General features: G+C 41.8%; 1 protein-coding gene across 1 annotated transcript in view; it reads left to right on the top strand.

Moving 5' to 3' along the window:
* The window catches only part of LOC133380009 (myosin-1B-like), a 33,664-nt gene extending 19,879 nt beyond the window's left edge, over window positions 1-13,785 (top strand). Inside the window, exons 23-40 of the mRNA XM_061616411.1 lie at window positions 324-566; window positions 670-846; window positions 926-1,071; window positions 1,157-1,247; window positions 1,345-1,734; window positions 2,282-2,408; window positions 2,754-2,872; window positions 4,146-4,342; window positions 4,688-4,871; window positions 4,961-5,126; window positions 5,546-5,670; window positions 8,042-8,350; window positions 8,468-8,671; window positions 10,069-10,194; window positions 10,286-10,456; window positions 10,550-10,654; window positions 10,764-10,859; window positions 13,500-13,785. Of these exons, the coding sequence (XP_061472395.1) occupies window positions 324-566; window positions 670-846; window positions 926-1,071; window positions 1,157-1,247; window positions 1,345-1,734; window positions 2,282-2,408; window positions 2,754-2,872; window positions 4,146-4,342; window positions 4,688-4,871; window positions 4,961-5,126; window positions 5,546-5,670; window positions 8,042-8,350; window positions 8,468-8,671; window positions 10,069-10,194; window positions 10,286-10,456; window positions 10,550-10,654; window positions 10,764-10,859; window positions 13,500-13,652 (3,129 nt within the window). The 3' untranslated portion in view covers window positions 13,653-13,785. The remainder of the gene's footprint in view (window positions 1-323; window positions 567-669; window positions 847-925; window positions 1,072-1,156; window positions 1,248-1,344; window positions 1,735-2,281; window positions 2,409-2,753; window positions 2,873-4,145; window positions 4,343-4,687; window positions 4,872-4,960; window positions 5,127-5,545; window positions 5,671-8,041; window positions 8,351-8,467; window positions 8,672-10,068; window positions 10,195-10,285; window positions 10,457-10,549; window positions 10,655-10,763; window positions 10,860-13,499) is intronic.
* Window positions 13,786-14,029: the final 244 nt, after the last annotated feature.

The following is a 14,029-nucleotide window of genomic DNA, read 5'->3' as shown; positions in this document are numbered from 1 at the left end:
ATATTTTACCATAGTCAAAGTTATTGACATAAAAATATTTTGCTGTACGTGCATATTATACTGATGAATGTAAACCATTCTTGTTTTTGGTATTTCATATACTATCATAGGCACTGACTATTTCACAATGATTTATTTTAACACAGGAACTATGTAGCCTTGAATATCTTCAGCATCAGTTTCAGTGCTGAGAGCCATGTGCATAGTCCTTTGTGTTCTCTCCACTGAAATGAATGGCTGCAAATAAGAAACCTGAGTGTGTAGAACTGCTCAATCAGGAAAAGAATCTTACTGTAATATGACATATATTTTTCCCTCTATAGGAAGCTGATGCCGTGGCAGATGCTGAGGAAAGATGTGACCAGCTGATCAAAACTAAAATTCAGCTGGAAGCTAAAATTAAGGAGCTGACTGAACGGGCAGAAGATGAAGAAGAAATTAATGCAGAGTTGACAGCCAAAAAGAGGAAACTGGAAGATGAATGCTCAGAACTGAAGAAAGACATTGATGATCTTGAGTTAACCCTGGCCAAGGTTGAAAAGGAGAAGCATGCCACAGAAAACAAGGTAATGACCGGAATACATTCAAATCTAAAACAAATAATCAGGATGTGGTATTGCCATTCCAGAATAGAGTGATACGTTGAACCTGTTTGTTCACTTCTCAAAGGTGAAAAACCTCACTGAAGAGATGGCAGTCTTAGATGAGACCATTGCCAAATTGTCCAAGGAAAAGAAAGCCCTCCAAGAGGCCCATCAGCAGACCTTGGATGACCTGCAGGCAGAGGAGGACAAAGTCAACACTCTGACCAAAGCAAAGACCAAGCTGGAGCAGCAAGTGGATGATGTAAGCCCCATAACAAGGAGAAGAGCAGCTCTGAAGTAAAGGTTTGGTGGCAGAGTCTTTATGATCTCTTTGTCTTCAGCTTGAAGGGTCACTGGAGCAAGAAAAGAAGCTTCGCATGGACCTTGAAAGAGCCAAGAGGAAGCTTGAAGGGGATCTGAAGCTGGCTCAGGAATCCACAATGGATTTGGAGAATGATAAGCAGCAACTGGATGAAAAGCTTAAGAAGTAAGTAAGATCTACTGTGCAGAAGACCTTCTGGGAGGCGTTATGCATTGATTGGACTCTAATGCATTGTATTATGCTATGAAAGGAAAGACTTTGAAATCAGCCAGATCCAAAGCAAAATTGAAGATGAGCAGGCCTTGAGCGCCCAACTTCAGAAGAAGATCAAGGAGTTACAGGTAAGCCAAGAAAAACACTTTGGCTCCATTGTGCCTGGAAAAATTAGTTCACCTGGGAAGACTTTTTGAGTTTTAATGGTTTCTTCTCTTTCCGTAGGCCCGCATTGAAGAACTGGAGGAGGAAATTGAGGCTGAGCGTGCATCTCGGGCCAAAGCAGAGAAGCAGCGGTCAGATCTCTCCAGGGAACTTGAAGAGATCAGTGAGCGTCTGGAGGAGGCTGGTGGGGCAACAGCAGTTCAGATTGAGATGAACAAGAAGCGTGAGGCAGAATTCCAGAAAATGCGCCGGGACCTTGAAGAGGCCACTCTGCAGCATGAAGCCACTGCAGCTGCCCTCCGCAAGAAGCATGCAGACAGTGCAGCTGAACTTGGGGAACAAATTGATAACCTGCAGCGTGTCAAACAGAAGCTGGAGAAGGAGAAGAGTGAGCTGAAGATGGAGGTTGATGACCTTGCTAGCAATATGGAATCTGTCTCTAAAGCCAAGGTATGCTTGAGCAGTTTATTCAGTGCTATAGCTTTACCAGATGTAGGCACAACATACAGAACAATTCACAGTCATATCTGGTTTAGGGATGTAAAGAAATTGACAAATAGGTTACAATAACCCATATGCACATACCAGAAAGAATGACCCATATAAAATATATGGAATAGAAATTATTTTAAAACTGTTTTTACGGGCATACACAAAACATTTTACCTGTACCTTAACAAATATAATATGTACACAGAGCACACCATGTGATTATTCAGCTACAAGTGCCAGAATGTTGTGATTATCTGTAGTTTGGTGCCATGTAAATAATGGTAGCAGACAGATTGTGGATGGGCCATAATGTGTGGTGGTCAAAATATAAACTACTCCAGGTCTGTGATAAATAAGCGCTTTGTCCGCATTGCATTCTTCTCCCTGCAACACTTCCTTTCAAACGTCGACACTCTATCATACTCAAGTGTGACACACCTATACTCTGCAATTATTTTGGGAACTGGCTGTTTGTGTAGATATATACTTTATGCTTCACATCTAGGCCAATCTTGAAAAGATAAGCCGCACTTTAGAAGACCAGCTCAGTGAAGTTAAAGCAAAGGAGGAAGAGCACCAGCGCACTATCAATGACCTGAATGCTCAAAGAGCTCGTCTGCAGACAGAAGCAGGTAAGATATGGGAAGCAAATTCTTAATAGTGCACTGCTTTAGTACCTCACCATCATTGGACTTACCTACACTATTTGTAGTATCTGACTGAATCTTCTTTATTGCATGTGAGTTGAAGGCAAATGCTTTTTTCCTTTTCCCTTTGCATTATGCCATCAGATCTTATGCTCATTTGTTTGGAAGTAAGTTCCACTAAGTTCCACTGATTTCAAAAAGGCTTGCTCTCCTGCAAGTGTGTTTTATTCAAGTGTAGCTACTCATAATACTCATAACTACTAAGAAAAATGTTTTATGACTAGTGTGCATTATTAATTCATTCACTTTAATCCATCCTGTCTTCATCAGGTGAATTATCACGCCAGGTAGAAGAAAAAGATGCATTGATTTCTCAGCTCACAAGAGGCAAGCAAGCCTTTACCCAACAGATTGAGGAACTAAAGAGGCAGCTTGAGGAAGAGATAAAGGTAAGTAATTGTCCAACATATTGCAGGTCGTTTATCAGTGCTTTGAACAACACAGGACCTCTTTCTCCTATTCAGTTACTGACACTCTCTTCCCATGTGCATTTTGATGAAATTCTCATCATTCTCATCTGAGAAACCCTGGGGTGCTCAGGAAAGTTCTTCAGTTATATCTTTTTGGGAGTCTCCTTATCCTTTCATTGAATTAGGCAAAATATAGCATATGCTTACTTGTCTTAGGCTGCATCCACACTAGGCAATTACTCTGGGTTAGCCATAATTTGTTCACTCACTTTTGAAGAAGCAGTCACATGACATCACCATTACATTTTTGTCCTCCTGTGTTTTCCCCGAGATTCTGCCAGCTTTCTCAAGGGCTCAGAAAAGCTGACTTGGAGATAAAGAGAAGAATAGCAGTGCAAGATGCAAAAATGTGCAACTGAGGCAGCTGGTGAGGCAGGGATGACATGCGGGAGTTGTCCTACCATTCTCCATTGGCCTCTTGCATGATCACTTTGTGTCCTCTCCCTTCTCCTGAGCCTTCTCTGACTTGCATGGAGCAGCAGAGCTTGGAAAGCAGTGAGAGGTCCTGTTGCTGAGAGGGGGAAATCTCCCACTTGGAAAAACAGGATGACCTCTCTGTTGCTGCTTTGAAAGCTGCACAGCCCAAGAGTACTCTGGAGTAAGATGTGAGGAACACTTCTCACATGCAGAGGCTCAGCAGGCACCATCTGTCTGAGAACAAGTGACAACTGGCAGCACTGGGCTCTCCAACTTGAGAATTTGGAAGAAAGGATATTCAGTCAGAAAACCAACTACATCCCCAAGGGTGTAGAAAGCCCATTGCAATTCTGCTTGCAATGGAATTGCAAAAGGATTAGTTATAGTGATTTTGTAGTGCTAGGAAAGTAGCACTAGTCCATCTGGAAACATCTTTAGTACCCTAATCCTCTAGCTTTCTGTGTGTTTCTTCTAACAACAGATATTTTTTAACAGAATTAATGAACGGCAAGGTACCCTGGCAAGAGGCTGATGTGATGAATTGGTATCTGGCCCACAAAAGCTTATGCCACAATATATGTTGTTTGTTTGTTTAGTGTATATGTATCTGCTCTTTAGCAATACTCTCAGGGCAGCTACGAATAAATTATTTAAAAACACCAATGCAATAAAAATGATACCAAAACAAAACAGCATTTGGGGGGGGATTGTTTTGTTTTTGCAACATGGATAGCACTCTGAAGTTGGTCACTTCTGACCTCTTTCCTCATATCAGGCCAAGAATGCACTTGCCCATGGCTTGCAATCTGCTCGTCATGACTGTGACTTGCTCAGGGAGCAGTTTGAAGAGGAACAGGAAGCCAAGGCTGAACTGCAACGTGCCTTGTCTAAGGCCAATAGTGAAGTTGCTCAGTGGAGGACCAAATATGAAACAGATGCCATTCAACGCACAGAAGAGTTAGAGGAAGCCAAGTAAGTACCAGAACTGATGGAGGGAGTAAAGTATAACTGTGAAGACATTGAGATGTATTTTGCAGATATAACGGGAAGAAGACAATACGTCTTTATGTAGACTGAATTGGGGAAAACAGTTATTTGTATCAGCATCAGTGAACAGAACAGGTCACATGTCGGTTTGTGTTGGACTCAGAGTGGCAGATAGATGTGTTTGCATTATGATAAGTGTTAACATGTAAGGAGGTAAAGTCATGGTGAAACAAAGATTAAATAGAAAAGCAAGCTTGTTTTCTAGAGGTTGTTCCCAGTATGCGCTGAGTATTTTCAAACTTACTGTCTGCTGTGATCACATTCCTCCAGGAAAAAACTTGCCCAGCGTCTGCAAGATGCTGAAGAACACGTAGAGGCTGTGAATTCCAAATGTGCTTCCCTTGAGAAGACAAAGCAGAGGTTGCAGAATGAAGTGGAGGACCTGATGATTGATGTGGAAAGGTCCAACGCAGCCTGTGCAGCTCTGGATAAGAAGCAGAAGAACTTTGATAGGGTATTTTGGGGGCATAATTAATGATCATATTGCACAAAGTGCTCAGGTTCAAATTAACTCATTGCTTATTTCTTGGTGTCGTTTTGCAGGTGCTGGCAGAGTGGAAACAGAAATGTGAGGAAACACAGTCTGAACTGGAAGCTTCCCAGAAGGAGTCTCGTTCTCTCAGCACAGAGCTGTTTAAGATGAAGAATGCTTATGAGGAATCCTTGGATCACTTGGAAACTTTGAAACGTGAAAACAAGAATCTTCAGCGTAAGTCCTTTTTTTCAAAATACATGCCCAGATCTGAATAGTTACCAGTTCACTTGGTCTAGCTGAAGCAAGGAATCATGACAATGGGATATCCTCATCCACTTCTTTTTTCAAAGGCTGGGATAGACACACATGTGCATAAGAGCTCATACATACTGGCAAAATGCAAAACTATTATTATGTGTTATTTTTATTTGTTGTTTATAAGGCTCCTGTGATCACTAGATGTACAATTTTTTTAAAACACGTGGTCTGACAATCTAAAACAATGCTAGCACCATAATAGTAGCATTCCACTCCAAAAACATGAGCTGGGATGTGTAACTGAAGCCCTCCATCTCCAACCCATCCTTCTGTTTCTTGTCATCCATATATTGCTATTCATCTTTTTTTATATTTGCTCTGTATGAAATCAACAGAGGAGATTTCTGACCTCACGGAGCAGGTTGCTGAGGGAGGAAAGGCCATCCATGAATTGGAGAAAGTGAAGAAGCAGATCGAGCAAGAGAAATCTGAACTGCAGGCTTCTCTAGAGGAAGCTGAGGTAAACATGTCATTATGTGTAGAGAAAAGAGGAAAACACATGATCTGTAACACTGAAATAATTCAAGAGATGACCTGAAGGATGATAAGAACATAACAAGAACCTTGCTGGATCAGACTAAAATTCCATTTAGTTCTTCAATCTATTTTCCCCTGGGGAATTATTGCAGGTCATGAAGGCAATAACCCTATTCTGTTGTTGCTTCCCAGAAAATGATATTTGGTGCCACAAATGGGACCTGCAGCAAAATGTTGTAATGGGGAGTTATCTTGTTTAGTATTTCAGCCAGCCAACCAGCCAGCTATGCCTTCCTCCATTATGCTCTATCCCATTTGCCCCCCACCTATGTCAGCATTCTGTCCCCCCCCGTTTTTTCTACTTCTGCAAACCTTGCTGTTTCTCCAAGCCCACTGACACCTTCCTTTTGTGTGTGGGTGCTGCTGTTTTGGCTACATAAGCATCTGCACTCATGCCTGGCCATTGGAAATAGAAGGAACAGTACTGCTTTTGAACCTCAACCTCTCCTTTAGTCATCATGAGAAATAGATATTGCTAGACTTATCCTCCATTAATTTGTCTAATCCCCTTTTAAAGCCATCTAAGCCAGAGATGACTACCACATTATGCACTTGCAAATTCCAAAAAACTGGTTATTGCATGTGTAATAAGCACTTAATTTTATTTGTCCTGAATCTCCTGCAAATCAATTCATTGGATGATCTTGAGTTCTACTATTATGGGACAGGGAGAAAACCTCTTTACTTACTTTCTCAACACAATGCTTATTTTATATATTTCTATCACATCTTGCCTTAATCACACCCCTGAATCATAGTGCTTCAGCATTTTGGTTGCTCTTTTCTGTACCTTTTCTAGCGTACGGTATTTTTTCAAAAATGAAGCAACCAGAACTATATGTATGCCACATGTGGCCCCACCATAAGTTAGTGTAAGTGAATACAATAATGACAGGCTCCCTCCCCCCCCCATAACCTCTAAATGGAACTTGTCTGTTCCACAGCTGCCAAACTCTGAGTCAACATTTTCAGTGAGCTATCTGCTATGACCCCAATATATTTTTCCTGGATAGTCACAGCCGGATCAGTCACCACCAGTGATGATAGGATTGTCCCAGTAATGTCACTTCACACTACCTTACATTGAACCACATTTGCCATTTTGTTGTCCATTGATGTCAGTTTGGAGAGATCTTTTTGGAGATGTTTGCAGCTTGCTTTGGTTTTCACCATCTTCAATTATTTCACATCAGTCTCATCCCAATACAGACCCTTGAGACCCATTTTGTGGGAGAACTGCCCATTTATTCCTACTCTCTGCTTCCTGTTCTTTAATCCATAAAATGGTTCTTTAATCCATAATAGGAATCCATGACTGCTAAGTTTGCTCAGGAGCCTTTGGTGAGGGACTTTGCTGCTAATTTCTATCCCATCCCCATTTGTTGGCCTGAGACATTTATACCATTTGTCCCAAACCAGATGCTCCCCAGGTCTTGTCAGCTTTCCCCCAAAGGTCAGTTTAAAAGCGACTCTGTGACCTTTTGGATTTTAAGTGCCAGCTGTCTAGTTCTATTTTGGTACAAGTGAAGCCCATTCCTTTGTTCAGGTTCAGCTTGTCCCAAAATGTTCCCAACTGCCTAACAAATCTAAATCCATCCTTTCAACACAACTGTCTCACCCAGAGCTTGGAAAAGTTACTTTTTTGAACTACAACTCCCATCAGCCCCAGCCAGCATGGCCACTGGACTGGGCTGATAGGAGTTGTAGTTCAAAAAAGTAACTTTTCCAAGCTCTGGTCTCACCCACAAATTGAGGCCCTTAAGTTCTGTCTAGCTTAGGGTTGCCAGGTTCAGGGCCTGAGACTGATCCTGTATCTTTAGGAGAAGAGAAAGTCAGCCAAGTGTGGGTGTTCTTGCAACCCTGTAATGGGAAAAACCACAAGGTGGAATTCTCCCTCCCCCCTGCACAACTTTTAAAGATACAGAAGACTTCTTGGTTGCCAGGCCCAGCCTCCAAGAGGTCTTCTGTATCTTTAAAAGTTGTGGAGGAGGAAAGGGAGAAGTCCACCTTGCGGCTTTTCCCATTACAGGGTTGCAAGAACACCTGCACTTGGCTGACTTTCTCTTCTCCTAAAGATACAGGATCAGTCTCAGGCCAGGAACCTGGCAACCCTAGTCTAGCTGGTTCTGACATGCAAGAAGTAGCATTTCTGAGATTGCTACCTTGGAGTATAAGAAATGTGGGGAATACACAGCTGAACAGAATATTCAATATAAAGTTCAATGCACTTTAACAAGGAAGCAACTGCCAAATTAAGTACATTGTTAACAGTTGTTATAAATGGTTTTCTTAAGGCCTCACTGGAACATGAAGAAGGCAAACTCCTCCGTATCCAACTTGAGCTCAACCAGGTGAAGGCTGACATTGACAGGAGAATTGCAGAGAAGGATGAGGAAATTGATCAGCTGAAGAGGAATCATGTGAGAGTTGTGGAGTCTATGCAGAGTACATTGGATGCTGAGATCAGGAGCAGGAATGATGCCCTGCGGCTGAAGAAGAAGATGGAGGGAGATCTGAATGAAATGGAAATCCAGCTGAGTCATGCCAACCGCCAAGCTGCTGAGGCATTGAAGAACCTCAGGAACACGCAAGGAGTACTGAAGGTAGGTAGAGAGAATTTTCAGGCAACTGGCAGATAATTATTTTGATCAATGTCTCAGTACAGTAGTGTCATCAAGACGTTTGAGCCTCACACTGTTTTTCTGCTATTCCTTGTACAGGATACGCAGATACATTTAGATGATGCTGTGAGGAGCCAGGAAGATCTGAAGGAGCAGCTGGCCATGATTGAGCGCAGAGCTAATTTGATGCAGGCAGAGATCGAAGAGCTTCGGGCTGCTCTGGAACAGACAGAGAGGGGCAGGAAAGTGGCTGAACAAGAACTTCTGGATGCCAGTGAACGTGTGCAGCTTCTCCACACCCAGGTAAACTTCTAATATGTAATGGGCAATCACAGGGCAACCACATGAAGACTCGGAGATAGGCTAGGTTTAGGTCCTGCTCTAGAAAGAAAGAGATTGTGGCTGCTGTGTAAGTAAGCAATTAACCTTTTTTCTTGAAATAGTTATTTTTATGTAGTTTGAAGTTCCGCTTTGGTTGTCACATTAAAAATAACTATTGTCATGATGAATATTACCTATATCCATAGTTTATCAAGTGACATGAAGTGGATTTTGGTGCTCATCTAAGACCCTGAAGAGAGCCCAATTTATTTATTTATTTAAAGCATTTTACCCAGCTCTTCAGTGAAGAAGTGTCTCAGAGTGGCTAACATAAGATAAATAAGAAACAAAATAGTCCCTACCCATCTAAAAGGCATGACACAAAAGAAAAGGGGATAAAGGAAACAAGCAAACACAGGCACTAGTTCTGAAAGTAACATAGTAGTTCTTATAATGGCTAGAAAGAACAGAAACAGTTTAGTGAAAGGAACAAATGAAGCTGGTCTCCTCAGATTTGATGTAATGGTCCTACTTTCCATCTTTCCTTTTGCTTCACCCTGGTGGAATGGTTGTTGCTAAGTGATAGTTGAGGGTGGGAAGAGTTGGTCTCTCAGCTGAGCTAACGGTGGCCCTGCTTCTCAGCTCTCCTTCTGCCGCAGCCTAATGGAATGGTCAAGTGACAGTTGAGAGCAGAGCTTGGAAAAGTTACTTTTTTGAACTACAACGCCCATCAGCCCCAGCCAGCATGGCGCTGGCTGGGGCTGATGGGCGTTGTAGTTCTAAAAAGTAACTTTTCCAACCTCTGGAGAGTAGCAATGGATGAATCTGTCAATTTTGGTTCCTCTCATTTTTCCAGTCTGAAGTTCAGTTCACGACATTTCTGCATTGGTTTGCAAAACTTTTTGTAAAAAAAAAAAAGTTTTAACAAACATTTGTCAGCATTTTGGTGTGCATTTCTCCTGATATGCACATCTTGTATGCAATTTTCCCTAATACATACTTTTTTGCCAGCAATATAAAACATTTTGTATGTAATTTTCACCAAAAATGCATTTTTATGCACACTTCCCCTGTGTACTTTTTTGCACACATTTTTTGCATCATGAATTTCAGAGAAATTTGGAAGGATAGCTGTGTTTTGGTTTCCTTATTGTTTTGGGAAGTGTGAATTAAAATGCAAACAAATAACTTTCTCCTGTATTCCCCATTTGAGGGAGAGAAGAGTCCAATAGAGCTGGGGAAATGTTTAGCTTATTTCTGAGTACCTGTGACTGTGTTCAGCCTTGTTATTTTATACAAAATGAAAACCATATGAATGACAAAGTTTAGGCTTGCTCCTTTACAAAAACTATTATTCTCCCCCCCCCCAAAAAAAATAGAATACCAGTTTGATCAACACCAAGAAGAAGCTGGAAACAGACATTTCACAAATCCAGACTGAAGTGGAAGAAACTATTCAGGAAGCACGCAATGCAGAAGAGAAAGCCAAGAAGGCTATCACTGATGTGAGTTGGACATATTTTCCTTTGAAACTATAATCCTGCTTGCAGCTGGCATGGCTGGTTTCTTCAGTTGGGGCAATTTGTCTATTAATAGGCAGCCATGATGGCCGAGGAACTCAAGAAGGAACAAGACACCAGTGCCCACTTGGAGAGGATGAAGAAGAACCTGGATCAGACAGTGAAAGATCTGCAGCACCGTCTTGATGAGGCAGAACAGCTGGCACTGAAAGGTGGCAAGAAACAGCTCCAGAAACTGGAACACAGAGTGTGTATCCCTTGTAAACAAGTTCATGTAGTTCTAATACTTGTTTTAACAAGTTTCCAGGTGGTGTACTCATTGTTAATTTATTTTTTTCAGATACGTGAGCTGGAGGCTGAAGTTGAGAATGAGCAGAAGCGCAGCGCTGATGCTATCAAAGGGGTGCGCAAATATGAGAGACGCGTAAAGGAACTGACCTACCAGGTGAGGATGGACGTGTTCATTTCTGTACCTTTAGGATGAAATTGTAAAATCATTTTATTAAATGTGCTCACACTGTTCTATATTTCCTTTTTTTACCTGCTCTGCTCAGTCTGAGGAAGACCGTAAGAATGTTCTCAGACTCCAAGATCTGGTTGACAAATTGCAGATAAAAGTGAAAGCATACAAGAGACAATCTGAAGAAGCTGTAAGTATTCTGAACTTGGTGTATTCTGGACTAGAATTATGAAGGTGCATTTTATATAAAGAGCAAAATCTTTATTGCGATTAATAACTACAAAATGAATTTTTTCACGTATGGTAGAATGAGTTGCATAAAACAGATGAAGTTCAGTGGGCTTAAATGAGAAAATTTCTCAGTGGATTCTGCCCTCAGTAACATAAAGCCTAATTTTCATAACGGGTAGATGGCAGAACCCCTGTTAAAGGGGAGAAAAACCTCTAAAAGTCTATGTAATTAAAGCAACACCAAATAATAATGTCACTTTATTTGCATACCACTTTTCTGTATATATTACAGATTACCAATAAATGCTGTGCATTTGAATAATGTAGTAAATATATTCATATACTGACCAATTATATTATATTTCTATCTCACCCTTCATTCAAGGCAGCAGTGGCTGGCAGAGACTTTGCTGCCACTTATCAGAAGGGAGAGGCGGGGAAATCGGTGCTCTGGGGTTGCACTAGTGGAGTCAAACTGCTTCTGGTCCAAGGGACTAAGGGTAGTGTAAGCCAAAGTCTGGGAAACTGCCAGCAGGAGTTGTTATACATCAACTAGAGTGGCTGTATACTATAGCCAGCATGGATCTTTCACACTCCGCCATATTAAATTGAAAATACACCCCATGCCATTCTGCTGCTTCCCATAAGCTCATGTCAAAACAAAACCTTACAAAACTTATAGTCCTGAACTCAGAAACACTTGCTTAACAACCCTTCAGGTTTTCATGGCGATACACAAAACACTCAGAGAATCTAGAATTCAAAGTGTAAAACAAGAGAAAAAAGGTCCAGACCCCTGTTGGATTATTTTCTGCCAGTGGTCTGTAACTTGTTGAAATTAATTAAAAATCATCCATGTTCTCAGAGTACCTGTAATCCTATTACTGACCTTGCCCCATACACTGACCTTTATCTTCTGCAGTTTAAAAATTAAAAAAATCCCTGGCTGATTTTTAAATAATTTAAGAAAATTAACAATGATAGCGCAGACATGCTCAGTAAGAACCAACGGTTAGTGTTCTAAAAGTCAGACTAACAGCTGTTTGGCTTGGCTAACCAGGGGGCCACATCCATGCCACACACTTTTCCCACTTTAAACAGTCATGGTCCCCCCCCAAGTCCTGGGAAGTGTAGTTTGTGAAGGGCACTGAGAGTTGTTAGGAGACTCCTATTCCCCTGAGAGAGCTCCAGTGGCCAGCATGGTTTAAAAGTTAGACCCTCTGTGAGTGATTGTAGCTCTGTGAGGAGAATAGGGAGTTTCCTAGCAACTCTCGGTACCCTTCCCAACTACACTTCCATGACTGTTTAAAGTGGAATAAATGTCTGGTGTGGATGTGGCTAGGGACAACTTTGGTTTAAATGTGGGTGTGAAGCTACATGTGCCTGCTGTAAAATAAAAAGGTGGGGAAAACGCTGAAAAACAATGATACTGTTCACAATGTTTTCCTTATGGAAAGGAAAGGGGCTTTCCCTCTGCCCAGTGCCCATCCACCCAATCTCCTCCCCTCCCCTCTCCCCCTCCCTGCCCCTCCCCCAGGTCAGTTTGAACTATTCTCAGCATGATTGAACAGGAGTAAATCCAATTGAACTCAATAAGCATGCAAATGATCAAACCTACCCACTTTCTCCTCCCTTTTATCCTCTTCCTCCTGCCCCTCCTCTCCCCCTTCCTTTTTCCCTCCCACACTCTCACCTTCCAATCCTTTCCCCTCTCCCCTCTCTTCCTCTCCCCCTTCTCATCCCTCCCTCCCCCTCCCACCTCCTCCCCCATGGTCAGTTTCACCTATCCTAAGCATGGATGCACAGGAGTAAATTGCATTGAACCCAATAAGCATGCAGATGATCAGACCTGCCTTTCCTCTCCCTTGCCCCTCCCTCTTGCCCCTCCTTCCCTTCCCCCTTTCCACCTATCCTCTCCCCCTTCCTCCCTCACCACCCCCTCTTCCTTATTCCTCTTCCTCTGCCCACTGCAGCCCTCCCCCTCCCCCCATAGTTAGGTTCACCTATCTTAAGCACAATGGCACAGGAGTAAATCCCACTGAACTCAGTAAGCATGTAAATGATCAAACCTGCCCTCCTCCCACCTCTTCCTCTCCTATGGTTAGTTTCACCTATCTAAAGCATGATTGCAGGGGAGTGAATTCCATTTAACTCGGTAAACATGCAAATGATCAATCCATTTTCAGCAAACCCATTTCTTACATCCGTCATTAAAAATCAGAGAAATTCATTAATAGGCATTTAGCTGCATGAACAGTTTCATTTTTTAACCACTCCTGCCTCGTCTCTTTGGAATGGATCACCAAGCCAAACTCAGATTAAACCAGTAGAGGGTACAGATGTATCAACAAACCAGCTAACACAAGCAAAGATTCACAAGCAAACTATGGTTTCAGGCAAACCATAGTTAGTTGGCAAGGGCAGGTTTGGATATTCAAACAAAGAACAGTCAAGCTAAATAAACAACGGTTTGACACTATGCCCAAACACTGCTACAGTGGCTTATGCTTCCTCCCACCCTCAACAATAATTTATGCTATTTAAATGGTTCATCTGTTAAAAATCCATTACTTGGATCTCATATTTTTTCTATTTTCAGGAGGAACAATCCAATGTGAACCTGTCCAAGTTCCGCAAGATTCAGCATGAGCTGGAAGAGGCCGAGGAGCGGGCTGACATTGCTGAGTCCCAGGTTAACAAGCTCCGGGTAAAGACCCGAGAAGTGCACAAGAAGGTTGTTGTAAGCGAATAATAAGCTCACCTAGAAGCTGCAAAGTGACTGAAGAGAAGCACAAAATGTGACGCTCTTTGTCACTTCCTGTAATTATTATTGCTTATTTTGTCCTCAGTTTATAGGAAATAAAGATTGTAGATTCCTTTACAAACTGACAAAAAACCAGCTTTTATGTTTTACTTCGTTATTTAGTATTATTTTTGTTTGATGTACAACCTTAGAAATGAACTTTCTATGTGAGAAAGATGTGTTTCAAAACACACATTATACTTAATCCATAAGACAGGAGCAACAGAGACTAATTCTTTCAAGTGAAGAGCCCTTGTTTGTAGGGTTAATAAATAGGCTATATTTAATTCTGACTATATACAGTAAGTAATTCAGAGTGGCTGCCT

Source organism: Rhineura floridana, chromosome 3 (genome assembly GCF_030035675.1).
Source record: "Rhineura floridana isolate rRhiFlo1 chromosome 3, rRhiFlo1.hap2, whole genome shotgun sequence".
Classification (NCBI taxonomy): Eukaryota; Metazoa; Chordata; class Lepidosauria; order Squamata; family Rhineuridae; genus Rhineura; species Rhineura floridana.
Note: the sequence above shows the minus strand (reverse complement) of the source record. Positions and strands in the feature narration are given on the sequence as shown.